The following is a 22,098-nucleotide window of genomic DNA, read 5'->3' on the forward strand; positions in this document are numbered from 1 at the left end:
TACGGTGTTAGCTTTCACTGTTATGCTGATGACACCCAACTCTACATGCCCCTAAAGCTGACCAACACACCGGATTGTAGTCAGCTGGAGGCGTGTCTTAATGAAATTAAACAATGGATGTCCTCTAACTTTTTGCAACTCAACACTGAGAAAACGGAAATGCTGATTATCGGTCCTGCTAAACACCGACATTTATTTAATAATACCACCTTAACATTTGACAACCAAACAATTACACAAGGCGACTCGGTAAAGAATCTGGGTATTATCTTCGACCCAACTCTCTCGTTTGAGTCACACATTAAGAGTGTTACTAAAACGGCCTTCTTTCATCTCCGTAATATCGCTAAAATTCGTTCCATTTTGTCCACTAGCGACGCTGAGATCATTATTCATGCGTTCGTTACGTCTCGTCTCGATTACTGTAACGTATTATTTTCGGGTCTCCCTATGTCTAGCATTAAAAGATTACAGTTGGTACAAAATGCGGCTGCTAGACTCTTGACAAGAACAAGAAAGTTTGATCATATTACGCCTATACTGGCTCACCTGCACTGGCTTCCTGTGCACTTAAGATGCGACTTTAAGGTTTTACTACTTACGTATAAAATACTACACGGTCTAGCTCCACTCCTCTCTGAGCTGCCACCTTACCGTGGTAGAGGAGTTTGCGTGTCCCAATGATCCTAGGAGCTATGTTGTCCGGGGGCTTTATGCCCCCTGGTAGGGTCTCCCAAGACAAACCGGTCCTAGGTGAGGGATCAGACAAAGAGCAGCTCGAAAACCTCCATGACGAATACAAATAAAGGACCCAGATTTCCCTCGCCCGGACGCGGGTCACCGGGGCCCCCCCTCTGGAGCCAGGCCCGGAAGCGGGGCACGATGGCAAGCGCCTGGTGGCCGGGCCTGTCCCCATGGGGCCCGGCCGGGCACAGCCCGAAGAGGCAACGTGGGTCCCCCCTCCAATGGGCTCACCACCCATAGTAGGGGCCATAGAGGTCGGGTGCAGTGTGAGCTGGGCGGCAGCCGAGGGCAGGGCACTTGGCGGTCCGATCCTCGGCTACAGAAGCTAGCTCTTGGGACGTGGAACGTCACCTCGCTGGGGGGGAAGGAGCCTGAGCTAGTGCGCGAGATCGAGAAGTTCCGGCTAGATATAGTCGGACTCACTTCGACGCACAGCAAGGGCTCTGGAACCAGTTCTCTCGAGAGGGGCTGGACTCTCTTCCACTCTGGCGTTGCCGGCAATGAGAGGTGACGGGCTGGGGTGGCAATTCTTGTTGCCCCCCGGCTCAGAGCCTGCACGTTGGAGTTCAACCCGGTGGACGAGAGGGTAGCTTCCCTCCGCCTTCGGGTGGGGAGACGGGTCCTGACTGTGGTTTGCGCTTACGCGCCAAACGGCAGCTCAGAGTACCCACCCTTTTTGGATTCGCTCGAGGGAGTACTTGAGAGTGCTCCCCCGAGTGATTCCCTCGTTCTACTGGGGGACTTCAATGCTCATGTTGGCAGCGACAGTGAAACCTGGAGAGGCGTGATTGGGAAGAATGGCCGCCCGGATCTGAACCCGAGTGGTGTTTTGTTATTGGACTTTTGTGCCCGTCACAGATTGTCCATAATGAACACCATGTTCAAACACCTCTGGATTGGCAGACCGGGGTGGTGGTTCCTCTCTTTAAGAAGGGGAACCGGAGGGTGTGCTCTAACTATCGTGGGATCACACTCCTCAGCCTTCCCGGTAAGGTCTATTCAGGTGTACTGGAGAGGAGGCTACGCCGGATAGTCGAACCTCGGATTCAGGAGGAACAGTGTGGTTTTCGTTCTGGTCGTGGAACTGTGGACCAGCTCTATACTCTCGGCAGGGTCCTTGGGGGTGCATGGGAGTTTGGAGAAGGACTTGGAGAAGGCATTCGACCGTGTCCCCCGGGAAGTCTTGTGGGGAATGTTCAGAGAGTATGGGGTATCGGACTGTCTGATTTTGGCGGTCCGCTCCCTGTATGATCAGTGTCAGAGCTTGGTCCGCATTGCCGGCAGTAAGTCGGACACGTTTCCAGTGAGGGTTGGACTCCGCCAAGGCTGCCCTTTGTCACCGATTCTGTTCATAACTTTTATGGACAGAATTTCTAGGCGCAGTCAAGGCGTTGAGGGTATCCGGTTTGGTGGCTGCAGGATTAGGTCTCTGCTTTTTGCAGATGATGTGGTCCTGATAGCTTCATCTTGCCAGGATCTTCAGCTCTCGCTGGATCGGTTCACAGCCGAGTGTGAAGCGACTGGGATGAGAATCAGCACCTCCAAGTCCGAGTCCATGGTTCTCGCCCGGAAAAGGGTGGAGTGCCATCTCCGGGTTGGGGAGGAGACCCTGCCCCAAGTGGAGGAGTTCAAGTACCTCGGAGTCTTGTTCACGAGTGAGGGAAGGGTGGATCGTGAGATCGACAGGCGGATCGGTGCGGCATCTTCAGTAATGCGGACGCTGTATCGATCCGTTGTGGTGAAGAAGGAGCTGAGCCGGAAGGCAAAGCTCTCAATTTACCGGTTGATCTACGTTCCCATACTCACCTATGGTCATGAGCTTTGGGTTATGACCGAAAGGACAAGATCACGGGTACAAGCGGCCGAAATGAGTTTCCTCCGCCGGGTTGCGGGGCTCTCCCTTAGAGATAGGGTGAGAAGCTCTATCATCCGGGGGGAGCTCAAGGTAAAGCCGCTGCTCCTCCACATCGAGAGGAGCCAGATGAGGTGGTTCGGGCATCTGGTCAGGATGCCACCCGATCGCCTCCCTCGGGAGGTGTTTTGGGCACGTCCGACCGGTAGGAGGCCGCGGGGAAGACCCAGGACACGTTGGGAAGACTATGTCTCCCGGCTGGCCTGGGAACGCCTCGGCATCCCCCGGGAAGAGCTGGACGAAGTGGCTGGGAAGAGGGAAGTCTGGGCTTCCCTGCTTAGGCTGCTGCCCCGCGACCCGAACTCGGATAAGCGGAAGAAGATGGATGGATGGATGGATGGTCTAGCTCCATCCTATCTTGCCGATTGTATTGTACCATATGTCCCGGCAAGAAACCTGCGTTCAAAGAACTCCGGCTTATTAGTGATTCCCAGAGCCCATAAAAAGTCTGCGGGCTACAGAGCGTTTTCCATTCGGGCTCCAGTACTATGGAGTGCCCTCCCGGTAACAGTTAGAGATGCTACCTCAGTAGAACCATTTAAGTCCCATCTTAAAACTCATTTGTATACTCTAGCCTTTAAATAGACCCCCCTTTTTAGACCAGTTGATCTGTTGTTTCTTTTCTTTTCTCCTCTGCCTCCTTGCCGGGTTATTCTGGTTCCGGTGGCCATGGATGAAGTGCTGGCTGTCCAGAGTTGGGACCCGGGGTGGACCGCTCGCCTGTGCATCGGTTGGGGACATCTCTGCGCTGCTGACCCGTCTCCGCTCGGGATGGTCTCCTGCTGGTCTCCTGCTGGCCCCACTATGGACTGGACTCTCACTACTATGTTAGATCCACTAAGGACTATTGTTTCACAATATTATGTCACTCGACATCCATTGCTTTCGGTCTCCCCTAGAGAGGGGGGTTTACCCACATATGCGGTTTCTCATAGTCATTCACATCGACGTCCCTTATGTGGGCTCTGTACCGAGGATGTCGTTGTGGCTTGTACAGCCCTTTGAGACTTTTGTGATTTAGGGCTATATAAATAAACATTGATTGATTGATTGATTGATACATTTAGTCCAGCTTTCCAACCCAAATATACGCATGTATTTATAACCTAATCATTTTGTTTCTTGAATTTAAAAATAGCTGACCGTTTATTTCCCCCTTCTCTGGGATTATATTCCCAGTTTTGATCTCGGACGTCTGGTCACTTTATAGCATATAAGAATACTGTACTACTGTTAAGCAAACTATGAATAATAAAACACGCCAAAACATGTGTCCTTTATCATAGCTGCACGTATGACAAAAAAACCGTGTGAAAGTCAGTGGTATTCAGTGAGGTAAAATGAATTAAATGCGCTGACAGTTCATTGCTCCTGCCAAATTAATTGCACTGAGTGGAGCGGATCACCACTCCAAGATGGCGGCCCCGCGTCTCGTCACCGCCAGTAAGCAGTAGCGCTCGATGCTGCGTCTACTTATAAGATGTCTATGTCGTACCCAGCCGCTACAATACCATACAGAATTAGCTGAAAAGCTAACATGCCAACTTTAGCATGCTTGAGGTACATAACTATTTGACACTTTTGAGTAAAAAATAAGTGTTAAGGAACCAACAAAATATTTGACTCTGAGGTGTATACCTGCAAAATTAGCTAAAAAGCTAACATGCTAGTCTTCGTTAAGTCGACTATGCCATGTTTTTCCATGATTTCTTTCTTTAATTCGGTGAACATCTACTACTAGCATGCTAGTTGTTGAGCTAATTTTACATGTATACACCTCAAAATCAAAAATGTTGATATTTCCAACATGTTAACTTTTAACAGTTTCAGGCTGGCATGTTAACTTTTTTAGCTAATTTTGAAGGTATACACCTCAGTCTGTCAAATAGTTATTTACCTCAAGCGTGCTAAAGTTAGCATGTTAGCTTTCCAGCTAATTTCGTATGATATATACCTCAGAGTCAAATATTTTGTTACTTTACGCATAGTACCACGAGCATGTTGACTTTTAACATGCTAACACTAGCATGTTAGCTTTTTAGCTAATTTTGCAGGTATACACCTCAGAGTCAAATATATTGTTACTTCCATAACACTTGTTTTTTTACTTAAAAGTGTTTAGATTTTCATGTTTGTCAAACGATTGAACTGTTCCAAGTCAAAATGCTCCTTGATAACGTTAGTCAAATACTATAGCATGCTAACGTTCTCATGCTAATATTAGTAAATATTGGCTTTTTCACACATTTTTGCTGGTATACACCTCAGAGTCAAAAACGTTGTTGCCTGTTGCCCTCCAACTGTTGTCATGCTAATGTTAGCATGCTAGCATGTTCGCTAGTTTTACATGTATACATCTAGGAATCAAATAATATGCTCCTTCACACATGCTAACTACTAGCAGGGTAACGTTAGTATGCTAGCTTTTTAGCTCATTTTACAAAGTTAAACAGTTTGATATTTCCTGCATGTTAACTTTTAACAGTTTCAGGCTAGCATGTTAACCTTTTAGCTAATTTTGCAGGTATACACCTCAGTCGAATATTTTGTTACTTCACGCATGTTAAAGTTAGCATGTTAGCTTTTCAGCTAACTCTGTATAATATATACCTCAGTCTGTCAAATAGTTATTTACCTCAAGCATGCTAACGTTCTCATGCTAGCATTAGTAAATATTGGCTTTTTCACACATTTTTGCTGGTATACACCTCAGAGTCAAACATTGTGTTGCCTGTTGCCATCCAACTGTTATCATGCTAATGTTAGCATACTAGCATTTTCGCAAGATTTACATGTACACAAATAGGAATCAAATATTATTGCTACTTCACACATGCTAAATACTAGCAGGGCAACATTAGCATGCTAGCGTTTTAGCTAATTTTACAGGTATAAGCCTCAAAGTAAAAAAAAAAGATATTTCCCGCATGTTAATTTTTAACAGTTTCAGGCTAGCATGTTAACCTTTTAGCTAATTTTGCTAAAGTTAGCATGTAGCTTTTCCAGCTAACTCTGTATGGTAGGCAGTGTTGGGACTTAAGCGTTACAAAGTAACACGTAACGCCGTTAGTTTCGGCGATAACTAGTAATCTAACGCGTTATTTTTTATATTCAGTAACTCAGTAACCGTTACTACATGATGCGTTACTGCGTTATTTTACATTATTTTGTATGTAGTATTGGCTAGAAACAGAAGATCTGAGTGTGTTTTATTGGAGCGCTGCAGTGTCGTCCTCCTGAATGTTCTTGTGTCACAAGCCGGAGGCGCGCTCTGTGGGTGTCTGGGTGTGGGTGTGGGGAGAGGAGGGGGGAGGAGGGGAGGGATGCGTGTCTGTGTTTACTAACAACGGAGCCGCAGTCGAGTGCATACTTGCCAACCTTGAGACCTTCGAATTTTGAGGTTGAGGTGGGCGGGGTTGGGGTTGGGGCGGCGGGGTTTGGTGGTAGCGGGGGTGTATATTGTAGCCCGGAAGAGATAGGGATGCAAGGGATTCTGGGTATTTGTTCTGTTGTGTTTATGTTGTGTTACGGTGCGGATATTCTCCTGAAATGTGTTTGACATTCTTGTTTGGTGTGGGTTCACAGTGTGGCGCATATTTGTAACAGTGTTAAAGTTGTTTATACGGCCACCCTCAGTGTGACCTGTATGGCTGTTGATCAAGTACGTCTTGCAGTCACTTCCGTGTGTATGCTGAAGCCGCATACAATATGTGGCTGGGCCGGCACGCTATTTGTATGGTGAAAAAGCGGACGCGTAGACAGGTTGTAGAGGACGCTAAAGGCAGTGCCATCACGGCACGCCCTTAATATTGTTGTGGTTGGTTGCCCCGGGAGATTTTCGGGAGGAGCACTGAAATTCTGGAGTCTCCCGGGAAAATCGGGAGGGTTGGCAAGTATGGTCGAGTGTCTTAACATGGAGATATTGTCACTTCTTTTTTTTTTTGTCGAGCACAAAGAAAATAACATTTTAGTTAAATGTAAGTTGTGTCTTGGATCAAAGATCCCGTCTACTGCCCAAAACAACAATTCAAATCTGTCTGGTTAGGCTTTGTGTGTGTCACGTGTGCCTTCCTTAGGTGAAGCCAGGTTTACAGCTATGTTGTTATTATGCTGTTTGTTGTTGTTTGTGGTTACCAGTAGGAAGAACCATGTCGAGCTGCATGAATAACTTGGCTTTAATAAAGACTTCAGGAGGACAGCAATTTTACATACGCACTGCATGAGAGAGTGGTAATAACTGATTCCCTGATGTGCACACCCTGGTGGTGTGTTCGAAAATTACAACAACAAAACAGTCATTTTACCAAATGATCTACATGCTTCCCTTTTAGTTAAGAGTCTTTCATAAAAAACAAAAGCAGATAAGTGAAATGAATATCTATATGTAACAGAGATTAAATCTCTTAACTGTGTAGGGTAGGTACAAACAATTCACTATCTGTATGAAATATCTAAACACATCACAGAACAGGTAGGAAAAATACTATCTCTCAAAATAAATCACATGTACATTTGTTTTTGTTTTTTTCTTACTGCACATACTTTGGATTGGGTCTACACACTCGACCTGCACGTGTTGTATAAGCTGTGTCAGTCTGCGTCATGAATCTGGGTCGAATTGGTGATGCACTTTCCGTTTGCCTAATCACTGTCTCTTCTCTCAGTGGTGTGGGAGGGACTAAGTCCACCACGGTATGTCTACCATCCTGAGAGTCTGCTTCGTCGTTCTGGAGAGGTGTTGGTGGTCGTTCTTGAACCGGGAGGATGTGGCGACGATTCCTTCTGTATCTTCTCCCATCGGATTGGATGATGTAGGAACGTGGCTCTTCGCACAACTTTTCCACTATTCCAAGTCGGTCATGTCCAGCAGGAGTTTGCATACGGATCACTTGCCCTTCTGCCAAGGGACTCAGTGGGCGACTTGACTTGTCGTAGTGACGTTTCACCGTAGTTCTCTTGTCGACTAGTCGAGCGTGTACTTGTCTTGAGTCTTTTGCTGTTGGCTGTAGTAGTCTGGTACACACTGGGATAGCTTCGCGCGTTTGTCTTGACATTAACCGTTCGGCAGGGGAACCAATGTCCGCATCTCGGGGAATGTTTCTGAGGTTAAGGAGGTTTAGGAAGACATCAGTTTTGTCCCGGTGGGATTTTTTCACACCACTAGCAGCCCAGAGTTTCCCCAGTCGAATGGACTTGCGGAAAGAGCTGTCAGGAGTGCCAAGCAACTGATGGAAAAATCCCACTTCTGACACCATGTTGTTGTTTGTGGTTACCAGTAGGAAGAACCATGTCGAGATGCATGAATAACTTGGCTTTAATAAAGACTTCAGGAGGACAGCAATTTTACATACGCACTGCATGAGAGTGGTAATAACTGATTCCCTGATGTGCACACCCTGGTGGTGTATTCGAAAATTACAACAACAAAACAGTCATTTTACCAAATGATCTACACTGTTTGTTACTTATGTATGTTATGTTGCAGCTATTTAAAATAGTTTTGTCAATTTGTTCTGGCCTGAAATAAATTGGCCCTTTGAAACATATCTTTGTCTTTGAGTGTTGTATGTAGACCACATTGCTTAGCAGAGTTCATTGATGCAAATGCATCAATGAACACATTGTATTATTCTCCAGTGCAATAACTGTACTGAAACTGTACTGAAATGAAGGCTAAAAAAAAAGTTACTTTTCACAGTAACACATTACTTTTTGGTGTAAGTCAAGTAGTAACTGAGTTACTTTTGAAATAAAGTAACTAGTAACTGTAACTAGTTACTGGTTTTCAGTAACTAACCCAACACTGATGGTAGGGTAAGTGGGTGATGTTCACTGAACTAATATACGTATAATTAATATATTATTTTACACGTTTGTCCTTGTTCAGGTCTTACAGGGTTCACTACGCCAACTAGTGGTGGGGAGGCTTCTATCTGGCAAGTTAAGATGACAAACTGTAAGCTTAAAAAATCACTTTTATGAGCTACGTAACTAAACGAGTGTCTTGGACATGGCGGCTCCTACGGCGTCCCGTATGATTGGCTGCAGCTCCAGACAAGACTCCGCCTCCTTGAGAGAGAACCCAGTCAGCAGAGAGAGCAAGGCCAGAGGCACCACCTGCAGGCAAAAAGAGACATAACAACATGTTCCACGCCATTATTTGCTCTCCTTTACCTTTTTCCTTTGCCTTCCAGCGGCTGTGTGGGCGCTCACCTGCCCACCTGTCATGTCCTCAGTCAGCAGGTCCACCTGGTAGATGGCCTTCAGGAGAGCCTCCTGGCAGCGACACTCAGGATGAGACGACAGTTTCTAGCAAGAGGAGGAAGCCTGAAAGGTTAGAGGTCACTTTTAAATGATAGAACTCATTAGACTTTCCTGGGGGAAAAGATGCACGTTTCCATTAGGGCTCTCCTGATATGACATCCTGAAAGTAATCACAGTGCTGCACTTTTTTTGTTGTAAAGTTATAAAAAAAAGTACTGAATATGTCAAATATTCAAGAAACAAATATTTGTTTTTGTTTTTTTAAAGTGGTTTCCACTGATTTAAAAAATTAATCTTTTGACAGCACTCCTTATGAGTCGTGACGAAGTAAAGTGACTGATGCGGACACTTTTGTTACTGGATACTCGCTCATAATCTGTTGGTGGCGAACCCCAAGATGCAGAGATGACAGGCGTAGCGCGGGAAAACATGACTTAAATAGGATAACAGGAGACAGGAACCAGGAAACAGGAGACAGGAGACAGAAAACAGGAAACAGGAGACAGAAAACAGGAAACAGGAAACAGGAGACAAAAAACAATCATTGAGCCCTGACTGGAGGCCGAGGCAGGCATAAATAGCAGCCAGCTGATAGAAAACAGGTGTGGCCAGGCTGCCAACCAGGTACAGGTGAGGGGAAATAGCGCTCAGAGAGACAAGCAGGAAATAGAACTAAAATAAGAGCACTGACAGGAAATAGACACCAACTAAGGAAACATAAGATGTGAATGTGACAGATCGTCATCTCCCATACGCTTCTGCTTGGAGACTGTGCAGGTCTCGTTCCTCCGGGTTCTTTGGACCACCAATGACGGACATGACAGCCTCGTTCATCTTTCTTAACAATGATTTATTTTGCAATAAATGTTCTTTTCAGTCCTTTCTGTCCGTCTCGTTCTCACTCTCATTCGTGCTCGTTTTTCTGTTCCACCATCAACAACTCTCCCCTCTCCTTCCCGACTGCTGCCTTTAACAGAGCGACAGGTGATCAGACAAACAATCTCAGCTGGGTGATCTACGCACCTGTCACTGATCTTGAAGCCGGTCCTGGCACACCCCGCTTCGCTGCAGGTCCGCAGGTCACGCCCCCCCCCCCCCCCCCCCCCCCACACAGAGACGTTGTCCGTGTAAGTAATATGCAACTATAACTATTTGATACTTGTTTATATTGACAAAATGCATTATTGCTCAATTATTACGTGTGTCTAGCTTGCGTGCTAGTGTGCGCTTAGCTGTTGTGTAGCTGCTAGCTCCTAGTAGCCAACAGGCTAACATGTTTACCTTTCTGTAAATGACTTGACTAAAATAGAAGAAAAGAGCAACCTTGTGTGCTTTTTGGAGGACATTTAGATAACTGACCCCAAAAGGGACAAGCGGTAGAAAATGGATAGATGGATGTCCAACTTCGCAGAGTAAACACGCCGCAGGACTGCTTGTATGCAAGCCAATACCATCCATTTTTTGCCGTTATCAGAACACCCTTAGTTTATACACAGCAGGCTGATTTTAGGGTGCAAAATCTCCTGGAACGTTCACTGAAAATGATGGATGGATAAAGATTCTATGCAGTGGTTTAGGGCCACAGACACTAGAGGGAGCCGCATGATCACAAGGTCCATTTTAGACTGTTTACATCTTAGGAAATAGCAATTAGCAAATCAAAAATCAAACCTGAGTAATATTAACAATAAAAATAAAAATGACAACCTGCGCTGATAAAAGGTCACAAAAGTATGAAAACAGGAGAGGTGATATTATAAGCGGTACCTGGATCAAGCGTATGGCTCGGCGGTAAAGTTTGCTGTTGGTGACCTGCACGTCCATCATGTGGTTCTGGTAAATCTTCCCCTTCAAGACGTGCGCCCCCGTGCTCACAGCGTTCAGCAGCAGCTTGGTGGACAGCTCCCACTGCCGAACAAGAGGCCTCATTAATTTCCCCTTTTCCCCTTCCTCTCACTTTGCATGAGAAAGGCTGACAGGAATCAATGAAATTAGTCTTTGGGAGAAAGACAATGGCGCTTCATTTGTTTCACCTCTCAAAGACAATGCCAGGAACAGAAAAGGCAGCAATTTGTCACTGCTCCAGTGTGTGTGTGTGTGTGTGTGTGTGTGTGTGTGTGTGTGTGTGTGTGTGTGTGTGTGTGTGTGTGTGTGTGTGTGTGGTACCATATGCAGTAGATTTCTTGAAGAAGGTGATGGCCAAGAAATTGTTAATGTGGAAACACACAATCCTTTTATTTCATCCTGCAAAAAAATAAATTAATCAATAAATAGGGATGGGTACCACAATTCATTTCCATACACTTTGTGGTTGCCACTTGCCTGTGTAAGAAAGGTTATATATATATATATATATATATATGTGTGTGTGTGTGTGTGTGTATACAGTATATATGTATATATATACACAGTATATATATATATATGTATACGTATATATATATTTATGTATACACATATATACACACATGTATGCACACAAATATACATGTATATATATATATATATATATATATATATATATATATACACACACACATATATACATATAAACATACATATATACACACATATATATATGTGTATATATATATATATACTGTATATACACACACATATATATACACACACATATATATACACACACATATATACACACATATATATAGACACACACACACACACACACACACACATATATATATATATATTTATATATACATATATATATAGACACACACACACACACACACACACACACATATATATATATATATATATATATATATATATATATATATATATATATATATATACATATATATATGTATACACACATACACACACACACATATATATATATATATATATATATACACATACACACATATAGTCGAGGTTTCTGTGGTTTATCCGTTATACAGTGCTTAATACCGGGGTAGAGCGGAATATACGTTAGATCAGAAAAAACACGGAGGCTATTTCATCCCTACAAGCCTGATTCGCAGGTTTCCCAGCTCGTCAGGGGATTTTGTTGAATTGTCTGAGGCTGTTACATGTATATATAGGGTACATTACATGGGGGTGTGGCCATTGTTGCACAATAGCGCCTTGCTTCTTTGTCGGCATGATGAGACCAGTTCGTTGCATTTGTTTAAAGTGGACATGCTGTGGTGGTATATAATAAAACACTTTTCTTCCAGGCACAGGTTACATCTTTTAGCTGCACTGTTGTATGGTGACCTAGATGAGACAATTCGCCATGTAATGGCGTGAACAATTTTACATATGTATGTATACATATATATATATACCTATAGACTTGGTCCTTGACACATGCTAACTGTTAGCATGATAACATTAGCCTGCTAATTTTTTTGGGCTAGTTTCACACGTTTTTAGAAAATTCCGCAGCCGTACACCTTAGCGTCATATAACTTGGTACGTGACACATGATAACTGTTAGCATGCTAATGTGAGCATGCAAACTTTTTTCACCAATTTTTAGGGCTGTGAATCTTTGGCCACCACACGATTCGATTCGATTCAGTTCTTGGGGGCAACGATTCGATTCAGAATCGATTCTCGATTCAAAACGATTCCCTATTCAATATCAATACTTTTTTAATAACATTGGGTGCCAGTTCTATGATTAACTACATTCCTCCATAAAATAGATACACAGCTCTGATAAATTTCTATATTACTTCCAAGAAAACTGACTTTGTTTGATAAAATTTTACCCAAACATTTACTTACGTGGCTGGACAGGACAGAATTTGGAAAGAAAAAGAATCCAGTTTTGATTTTTTCTTTTTAAATCGATTAGGAATCGTTACAAATAAGCATCACGATTCATTCGAAGATCGATTGTCATATAACTTGGTTTGTGACACTTCCTAACTGCTAGCATGCAAACTTAATAAACATTTTAAACTAATTTTGCATGACTTGGTACTTGACTTACATTCTAACTGTCGGAATGTTAACGTTAGCATTTCGGTTCCGCTTGCGCATATCAGCTGCGCACGCGTTTCCGCGGCTTGCGCACACACATACAGCATTCACACGCAATTCCTTCCGAAATCGAATATTTGAGTTCAATCATAAAAATGCATATGTTCGTGACACACCTCCAACTGGGATTTGTTTCCAGTACGTTTGTTTACCAGCCAAGCCCTAACACTGTGCACCAACGGGGACAATGACAATATTTTGGGGGAAATTTGGCATTTTTTTCTTATCAATGATGGAGCAGAAAGGGGCTGGGAATACGCTTGTGGTCAAATTTCATTCAAAGCGCCCTATCATTCATTAATTGACATTTTCCATGCGCTTGTTCACGTAAAACAGGGTCCCACGTGACCTACGTACGCAGGTTTTAGGGTGTGTGAAGTGTTTAAAGGCCTACCGAAACCCACTACTACCGACCACGCAGTCTGATAGTTTATATATCAATGATGAAATCTTAACATTGCAACACATGCCAATACGGCCGGGTTAGCTTACTAAAGTGCAATTTAAAATTTCGCGCAAAATATCCTGCTGAAAACGTCTTGGTATGAGGACGCCTGCGCGTGACGTCACTGATTGTAGAGGACATTTTGGGACAGCATGGTGGCCAGCTATTAAGTCGTCTGTTTTCATCGCAAAATTCCACAGTATTCTGGACATCTGTGTTGGTGAATCTTTTGCAATTTGTTCAATGAACAATGGAGACAGCAAAGAAGAAAGCTGTAGGTGGGAAGCGGTGTATTGCAGCCGACTTCAGCAATACAAACACGGCCGGTGTTTCATTGTTTACATTCCCGGAAAATGACAGTCAAGCTATACCATTGGCCTGTGGAGAACTGGGACAACAGAGACTCTTACCAGGAGGACTTTGAGTTGGATGCGCAGACGCGGTACCGTGAGTACGCATGCAGCTGCGGCTTCCAAACATTTGATCGCTTGCCCGTATGTGCGTGCCGCTATGTGCATGTCACGTACGTAACTTTGGGGACTTTGGGGAAATATATGTGCTGTATGAACTTTGGGGAGGTGAACGGTACTTTGGGCTGTGGGATTGAGTGTGTTGTGCAGGTGTTTGAGTTGTATTGGCGGGTTATATGGACGGGAGGGGGGAGGTGTTTGTTATGCGGGATTAATTTGTGGCATATTAAATATAAGTCTGGTTGTGTTGTGGCTAATAGAGTATATATATGTCTTGTGTTTATTTACTGTTTTAGTCATTCCCAGCTGAATATCAGGTCCCACCCACCTCTCACAGTATCTTCCCTATCTGAATCGCTCCCACTGCCCTCTAGTCCTTCACTCTCACTTTCCTCATCCACAAATCTTTCATCCTCGCTCAAATTAATGGGGAAATCGTCGCTTTCTCGGTCCGAATCGCTCTCGCTGCTGATGGCCATGATTGTAAACAATGTGCAGATGTGAGAAGCTCCACAACCTGTGACGTCACGCTAATCGTCTGCTACTTCCGGTAGAGGCAAGGCTTTTTTTATCAGCGACCAAAAGTTGCGAACTTTATCGTCGATGTTCTCTACTAAATCCTTTCAGCAAAAATATGGCAATATTGCGAAATGATCAAGTATGACACATAGAATGGACCTGCTATCCCCGTTTAAATAAGAAAATCGCATTTCAGTAGGCCTTTAAGAACATAGAGTTTATACGTGTGTGTGTGAAAGACACAAATGCAGACAATATTCATGCAAAACAAAATAAATGGGGTCCTACTTTGCGGAAATTGTAACCCCGAACACTCCACCAGTTTGGGCAATTTTCTAAAAGTACCGATTTGGTACTAACATTGGTTAAAATGACAGCCATCCTATTAGGTAGTGGCATCGTGTATTGAAGAAAGCCACCTGTGACGTGTGATCGTCTCCGTCAGCCCGGTGGTGAACCGCATGGAGGTTGGACATCTTCTGCCTCACTGTGCGGGCCACGTCGGCCACTTCCTTGACGTCATCTGTGAGGATGAAGAGGAAGAGTGGGTACAAACGCGTCAGTCTCAGTCCAGGTGGGGAGTTGGGCTCTCTCTCACCAGACTGTGCGTAGACGAGAACGACTGTGTCTTGGTCATCAAGCGTGGGCAAGACGCCTCGCACAAAATCTTCATGCGCGATGCCAAACTGGGCTCCCTAAGTGAGGCAGACGTTTCTTTAGTGTACAGTGTGATTAACTCAAAACACTTGCGTCTCAAATTGAAAGAAATTTAAATGTTTTTTTTGTTTTTTTTAACCCTTGTGTGGTGTTCGGGTCTGTGGGACCCGTTTTAATTTTTTATTAAAAGAAAAATTATACAATTAATTAATTTTTCAAACCAAGACTCACTGACTTTGGCTCATTTTCTATGAAGAACATATATCAGAATACATATTTAATGACCACACACCATACACCCCCCCTACACATTTCTATTACATATAAGATGTCCGGGTCCACTGGGCCCGTGGCTAATAGAAGTGTGAAAATTGATGTTCTGTGTACCACACGCACACACACACACACACACACACACACACACACACACACACACACACACACACACACACACACACACAGCAGTCCTAGACAGGAGGAGGACAGAGTGTAGGTACACAGAACATCAGAGGGTCAAATGTGCGAGAAAATGAGAGCAGACAGTATTGACAAACAATGTTGCAAGCTTGTGTGGGAACCGCAGGTGCAGAAACACAAAAGAAGAATCCCTGTGGGATGCAGAAACTGGCAGAGAAATTTTCCGTGCAACGTTCATATTGTTAAAATACTGAACAGATGTTTATTGGGATAAGGTAAACATCTGTTCAATATTTCAACATAAAAGTGTTTGATTGTGAGGCATTAAAAGCCACAAAATGCAACGGGTCCATCAGACCCACAAACGCTGGCTGAGCAACAACAATATGAACATTACACAAGGGTTAAAAGACTAACTTTTATATAATAAATATTAGGGATGTCCGATAATGGCTTTTTGCCGATATTCCGATATTGACCAAACCCTTAATTACCGATACCGATATCAACCGATACCGATATCAACCGATAACAATATATACAGTCGTGGAATTAACACATTATTATGCCTAATTTGGACAACCAGGTATGGTGAAGATAAGGTCCTTTTTAATAAAAAAAATAAAATACGATAAATAAATTAAAAAAAATTTCTTGAATAAAAAATAAAGTAAAACAATATAAAAACAGTTACATAGAAACTAGTAATGAATGAAAATGAGTAAAATTAACTGTTAAAGGTTAGTACTATTAGTGAACCAGCAGCACGCACAATCATGTGTGTGCGTGCAGACTGTATTGATCTATATTGATATATAATGTAGGAACCAGAATATTAATAACAGAAAGAAACAACCCTTTTGTGTGAATGAGTGTGAATGAGTGTAAATGGGGGAGGGCGGTTTTTTGGGTTGGTGCACTAATTGTAAGTGTATCTTGTGTTTTTTAGGTTGATTTAATAAAAAAAAACAACAACAAAAACGATACCGATAATAAAAAAAACGATACCGATAATTTCCGATATTACATTCTAAAGCATTTATCGGCCGATATTATCGGACATCTTTAATCAATACATTACATATTTTTTGTCAAACTATATATTGTAATGGTTTGGAAAATAAAACGGATCAAAATGTTTTCAGCATGCTAATGGATTCTAGCTTGGGTTTATTGTTTGGACACGGCGCAATTTGATTTGTTGGTCGGGTTGTCGCCCTCACAACAAACATATGGTACCTGCCAAGCCAAGGAGCCCTCGTTGTTGTCCAGCCCTCTGTATCCTCCACTTCTGAACGCTTGGATGTCTTCATAGGCTGGCACACACACACACACACACACACACACACACACACACACACACACACACACACACACACACACACACACACACACACACACACACACAATGTGTAATATTCAGAATGTCTTATATTTTGAAGCCTTTGTCCTCACCTGCTCCAAAAGTAGGCTCACACTCACTGGCATCAATGAGAGCCAGCACAGCCAGGCTTCCCCAGCCCAGGTAACACACGTGTTTCCCACACAGCAAACTATAACAGTTGTCAATCATTCATTCAACCATGTTATGAATGAGTTGTTATCACCTCTTCCCAGCTGCTGCCACCAAAGCAGCGACGGCGTCACGGTGAGAGTATGTGACCTCCACTGTTTGCTCGTAGGCTCTCAGGTGCTGCAGGACGCCCCTTGTGGGGGGGAAAGGACGTTTGTCAACATGATCCAGAAGAAAAGAGGTCTTCAACACAACAGATGAAGTGCACGTAAGCAACCTGCACGTGCCTTCCAGAGGATGTGAGACTCACTTCACGGAAACATTTAAAGTGGAAATACAGATGAAGACAAGACAGCTGCTGTCAGAAGGAATTTATCGTGTCTGCGTTTAAGTATGAATTTTACATAAGACTGAATTGTACTTGTGGTCTGCAGTCGAACAAGAGAGAGCGAGAGAGTAGAGTTGTCCCGATACCAATATTTTGGTACCGGTACCAAAATGTATTATATAATTTTCCGGTACTTTTCTAAATAAAGGGGACCACAAAAAATTGCATTATTTGAACAAAAAATCTTAGGGTATATTAAACATATGGTTCTTATTACAAGTTTGTCCTTAAAGAAAATAGTGAACTTACTAGAAAACTTGTCTTTTAGTAGTAAGTAAACAAACAAAGGCTCCTAATTAGTCTGCTGACATATGCAGTAACATATTGTGTCATTTATCATTCTATTATTTTGTCAAAATGATGGGGGACAAACGGTAAAAATTGATTAATAATCTACTTCTTCATTTACTGTTAATATCTGCTTACTTTCACTTTTAACATGTTCTATCTACACTTCTTGTGAAACGTAATAATCACTTATTCTTCTGTTGTTTGATACTTTACATTAGTTTTGGATGATACCACAAATTTGGGTATCAATCCGATACCAAGTAGTTACAGGATCATACATTGGTCATATTCAAAGTCCTCGTGTGTCCAGTATAGGGTTGTACAGAATACCGGTATTAGTATAGTACCGCGATACTAATTAATCATATTCGGTACTATACCGCCTCTAAAAAGTACCGGTCCCCCATCCCCCGCAGCCTGTCGTCGTCACGTGGGGCGGCATAGCTCGGTTGGTAGAGTGGCCGTGCCAGCATCTTGAGGGTTCCAGGTTCGATCCCTGCTTCCGCCATCCTAGTCACTGCCATTGTGTCCTTGGGCAAGACACTTTACCCACCTGCTTCCAGTGCCACCCACACTGGTTTGAATGTAACTTAGATATTGGGTTTCACTATGTAATAACGCTTTGAGTCACTAGAGAAAAGCGCTATATAAATCCCAGGTATTATTATTATTATTATTATAATTCACTTCACTTCACGTCGCGTCATTACTGGTTTTACGAGCAGAGGAGCATGTTCGGCAGCGCACAATCACTGAGTACTTACAAGCAGACACAGTGTGTAGACAGAAAAGGGAGAACAGACGCATTTTGGCTTAAAAAAATAAAGATAAAGGTGAAGTTATAACACTGAAACGGCCTCAGGAAGAGGTGCTTTAAGACATGGCTAGCTAGCTAGCGGCTCAAGTCCAGCCGTAGTCGGCAGTGTTTTAGCTACTTCTAAATCACTAATCCTCGCCTCCATGGCGACAAAAAAAATATGTTTCTTACGAGTATCATCCCTGCAGGACGAGGAATAGCTAAACATGCTTCACTACACACCGTAGCTCACCGGCATCACAATGTAAACAAACGCCATGGGTGGATCTGCACCTAACATCCACTGTAATGATACCAATTACAGGAGCGTATCTAGTCGATACTACTATGATTACATCGATATTTTTTAGCATCACAAAATCTTTTTTCGTTTTTAAAAAATGTATATTATGTTTATAAACTTTCTACCACTTGTCCTTAATCCATCCATCCATCCATCTTCTTCCACTTATCCGAGGTCGGGTCACGGGGGCAGCAGCCTAAGCAGGGAAGCCCAGACTTCCCTCTCCCCAGCCACTTCGTCCAGCTCCTCCCGGGGGATCCTGAGGCGTTCCCAGGCCAGCCGGGAGACATAGTCTTCCCAACGTGTCCTGGGTCTTCCCCGTGGCCTCCTACCGGTCGGACGTGCCCTAAACACCTCCCGAGGGAGGCAATCGGGTGGCATCCTGACCAGATCCCCGAACCACCTCATCTGGCTCCTCTCGATGTGGAGGAGCAGCGGCTTTACTTTGAGCTCCCCCCGGATGACAGAGCTTCTCACCCTATCTCTAAGGGAGAGACCCGCCACCCGGCGGAGGAAACTCATTTCGGCCGCTTGTACCCGTGATCTTGTCCTTTCGGTCATAACCCAAAGCTCATGACCATAGGTGAGGATGGGAACGTAGATCGACCGGTAAATTGAGAGCTTTGCCTTCCGGCTCAGCTCCTTCTTCACCACAAAGGATCGATACAGCGTCCGCATTACTGAAGATGCCACACCGATCCGCCTGTCGAACTCACGATCCACTCTTCCCTCACTCGTGAAATTAATTAATTAACTTGTCCTTAATAATGTTGACAAAACAATAGAATGATAAATGACACAATATGTTACTGCATATGTCAGCATACTAATTAGGAGCCTTTGTTTGTTTACTTACTACTAAAAGACAAGTTGTCTTGTATCTTCACTATTTTATTTAAGGACAAACTTGCAATAATAAACATATGTTTAATGTACCCTAAGATTTTTTGTTATAATAAAGCCAATAATGCAATTTTTTGTGGTCCCCTTTATTTAGAAAAGTACCGAAAGTATCGAAATACATTTTGGTACCGGTACGGTATCGGGACAACACTAGTGCAGGAACATATTTCCTGAGTTTATAAACATAATATGAATTTTAAAACATGGAAAAAAGATTTTGTGACAATAAAAAATACCGATGTAATCATAGTAGTATCGACTAGATACGCTCTTGTACTTGGTATCATTACAGTGGATGTGAGGTGTAGATCCACCCATGGCATTTGTTTACATTCAGGAACGGCGTCATTAGCGGTGAAGCCGGTGAGTTATGGTGTGTAGTGAAGCATGTTTAGCTATTCCTCATCCTGCAGGGATGATACTTGTAAGAAACTTACTTTATTTGTCGCCATGGAGACCAGGATTAGTGATTTAGAAGTAGCTAAAACACTGCCGACTGGGGATGGATGTTAGCTGCTAGCTAGCTAGCCCTGTCTTAAAGTACCTCTTCCTGAGGGCGTTTCAGTGTTATAACTTCACCTTTATCTTTAGTTTTTAGGCCAAAATGCGTCCGTTCTCCCTTTTCTGTCTACACACTGTGTCTGTTTGTAAGTACTCTGTGATTGTGCGCTGCCGAACATGCTCCTCTGCTCGTAAAACCAGCAATGTCATGATGTGACGACGCGGCAAAAAATGGGCAACCGGTACTTTTCAAACAGAGTATAGTACCCTTTTTGATTCATTAGTACCGCGATACTATACTAGTACCGGTATACCGTACAACCCTACGAGAGAGATAAAAACGGAGCGAGAGAGAGTTGTTTTGAACAAATTACCTTATTTAGCGACATGAGTAGGACAAAATATTAGAAACACCTTTCGGTACGATTCAGTCGCGTGTGGACTGGTGAATGTACAGTACATACTTACAGCACAGGAACAAGAGTAAACGGTCACTATCCAGTAGGGTTGTCAAAAAAAAGATTTTCAGATTAATCGCGATTCTTATTTGTAATGACTGCTAATCGAGTAAAAAAAAATCCTAAGTCATTTTTTTTTTAACTGTCCTGTCCAGCTATTCAGACAAATCATATTGTTGATGTAGATGATCATATCTGCTGTACAGATTTACTTTAGAAAATAGAAGTTAGGATACTTCTCTTGTTGCCTTATTTGTATTTGACTTTATTAAATGTTTGGGTAAAATTTTAGTAAACAAAACCAGTTTTCTTTTAGGTAAGATACAAATGGATCAGTGCTGTTTATCTATTTTATGGAGGAATGTAGTTAATCATAGAACTGGCAACCAATGTTATTAAAAAAAAGTATTGATTTCGAATGAAGAATCGTTTTGAATCGATTCTGAATCGAATCGTTACCCCCAAGAATCAAATCAAATCGACTCGTGGGGTGTCCAAAGATTCACAGGCCCACTCTACAGTCATTTCAGGATTTTGCAGGTTTTTTTGTGATTGTCACGGCCTGAAATTGCAGCAAGATTTTTCAGAAAGCTGCTGCAAAAATGGCTTTTTTTCCAATAACATTGAAGCAACTTGTGATTTTATAAATTTGTTACCAATTTATAAGACAAAGAAAAAAACAATTTGAAGTTGTCTTTGTTTTTGTCATGATCCATGTCCCGGATCATGTATTATGTTCTGTTAGTTTTGGACTTCACAGTTCCCTTTTTTTTGTGCACCCTTGTTTGTTTTAGTTACCATGGTTACTTATTATTTCCACCTGCCTCTGATTAGTGTTCGCCCGCTCACCTGCTGCCTGAGCACTAATCAGAGGCATTATTTAAACCTGCCTTGCCCTCCAGTCAGTTCTGGAGTATTGTTTGTGGTATGCTGTGGACTCCCTGTTTCGTGCAATGCTCTGTTCATGCTTGTTTTCTGGAGATACCATAGTTCATGCTGGTGATTTCATGCTTAGTTCATGCTGCTCGTGCCTTGCCAAGTAAGTTTTGTTTATTTATGCCACAGTTAGCGACTTTTTGTTTCATGTCCATAGTTCAGGCTAAGTGGTAGCTTTTGTTTCCTGCATTAAGTTGTGCCTTCGCCTCATGCGCCTTTTTGTTTTCTTTTTTTTTTTAACATTAAAACCATGTTTTCTTGTACACCCCCTGTCATCTCTGCATCTTGGGATTCGTCACCTCCACATCATGACAGTTTTTAAGTTTTAATGCCATGATTTTACCCGTCCGGCCCGCGTGCGAATAGACTTTCCCCCCCGCGGCCTCTGAGCTAAAATGAGTTTGACACCCCTGGTTTTCAGTCACTCTCACTTGTTTTAATGCTACGCTAAAGCTGCTTGACCATCGTGTGAATGAAGCCGCGGAGAAGAAAAACGGACGTGACAACATATGCAACCCAGCAATTGGCGCAAATTCCTGGAGGGACTGACTATACTGACATGC

The 22,098-nt window shown here is 43.0% G+C and overlaps 1 protein-coding gene across 2 annotated transcripts in view; it reads right to left on the reverse strand.

Annotated features, from left to right (window-relative positions):
• Positions 1–6,781: 6,781 nt before the first annotated feature.
• Positions 6,782–22,098, reverse strand: part of gckr (glucokinase (hexokinase 4) regulator) — an 87,650-nt gene continuing 72,333 nt past the window's right edge. The window contains exons 13-21 of one of the 2 annotated variants that reach the window (XM_061984973.2): positions 17,053–17,151; positions 16,901–16,998; positions 16,685–16,761; positions 14,970–15,066; positions 14,791–14,894; positions 11,087–11,164; positions 10,688–10,828; positions 8,870–8,965; positions 6,782–8,773 (exon numbers count right to left, since the gene is read on the reverse strand). In XM_061984973.2, coding sequence (XP_061840957.1) covers positions 8,648–8,773; positions 8,870–8,965; positions 10,688–10,828; positions 11,087–11,164; positions 14,791–14,894; positions 14,970–15,066; positions 16,685–16,761; positions 16,901–16,998; positions 17,053–17,151 — 916 coding nt within the window. In that variant the 3' untranslated portion in view covers positions 6,782–8,647. Of the gene's footprint in view, positions 8,774–8,830; positions 8,966–10,687; positions 10,829–11,086; positions 11,165–14,790; positions 14,895–14,969; positions 15,067–16,684; positions 16,762–16,900; positions 16,999–17,052; positions 17,152–22,098 lie in introns of both variants that reach the window. The other variant, XM_061984972.2, reaches the window with a different exon arrangement.

The sequence above is a fragment of the Nerophis lumbriciformis genome, linkage group LG23, assembly GCF_033978685.3.
Source record: "Nerophis lumbriciformis linkage group LG23, RoL_Nlum_v2.1, whole genome shotgun sequence".
Classification (NCBI taxonomy): Eukaryota; Metazoa; Chordata; class Actinopteri; order Syngnathiformes; family Syngnathidae; genus Nerophis; species Nerophis lumbriciformis.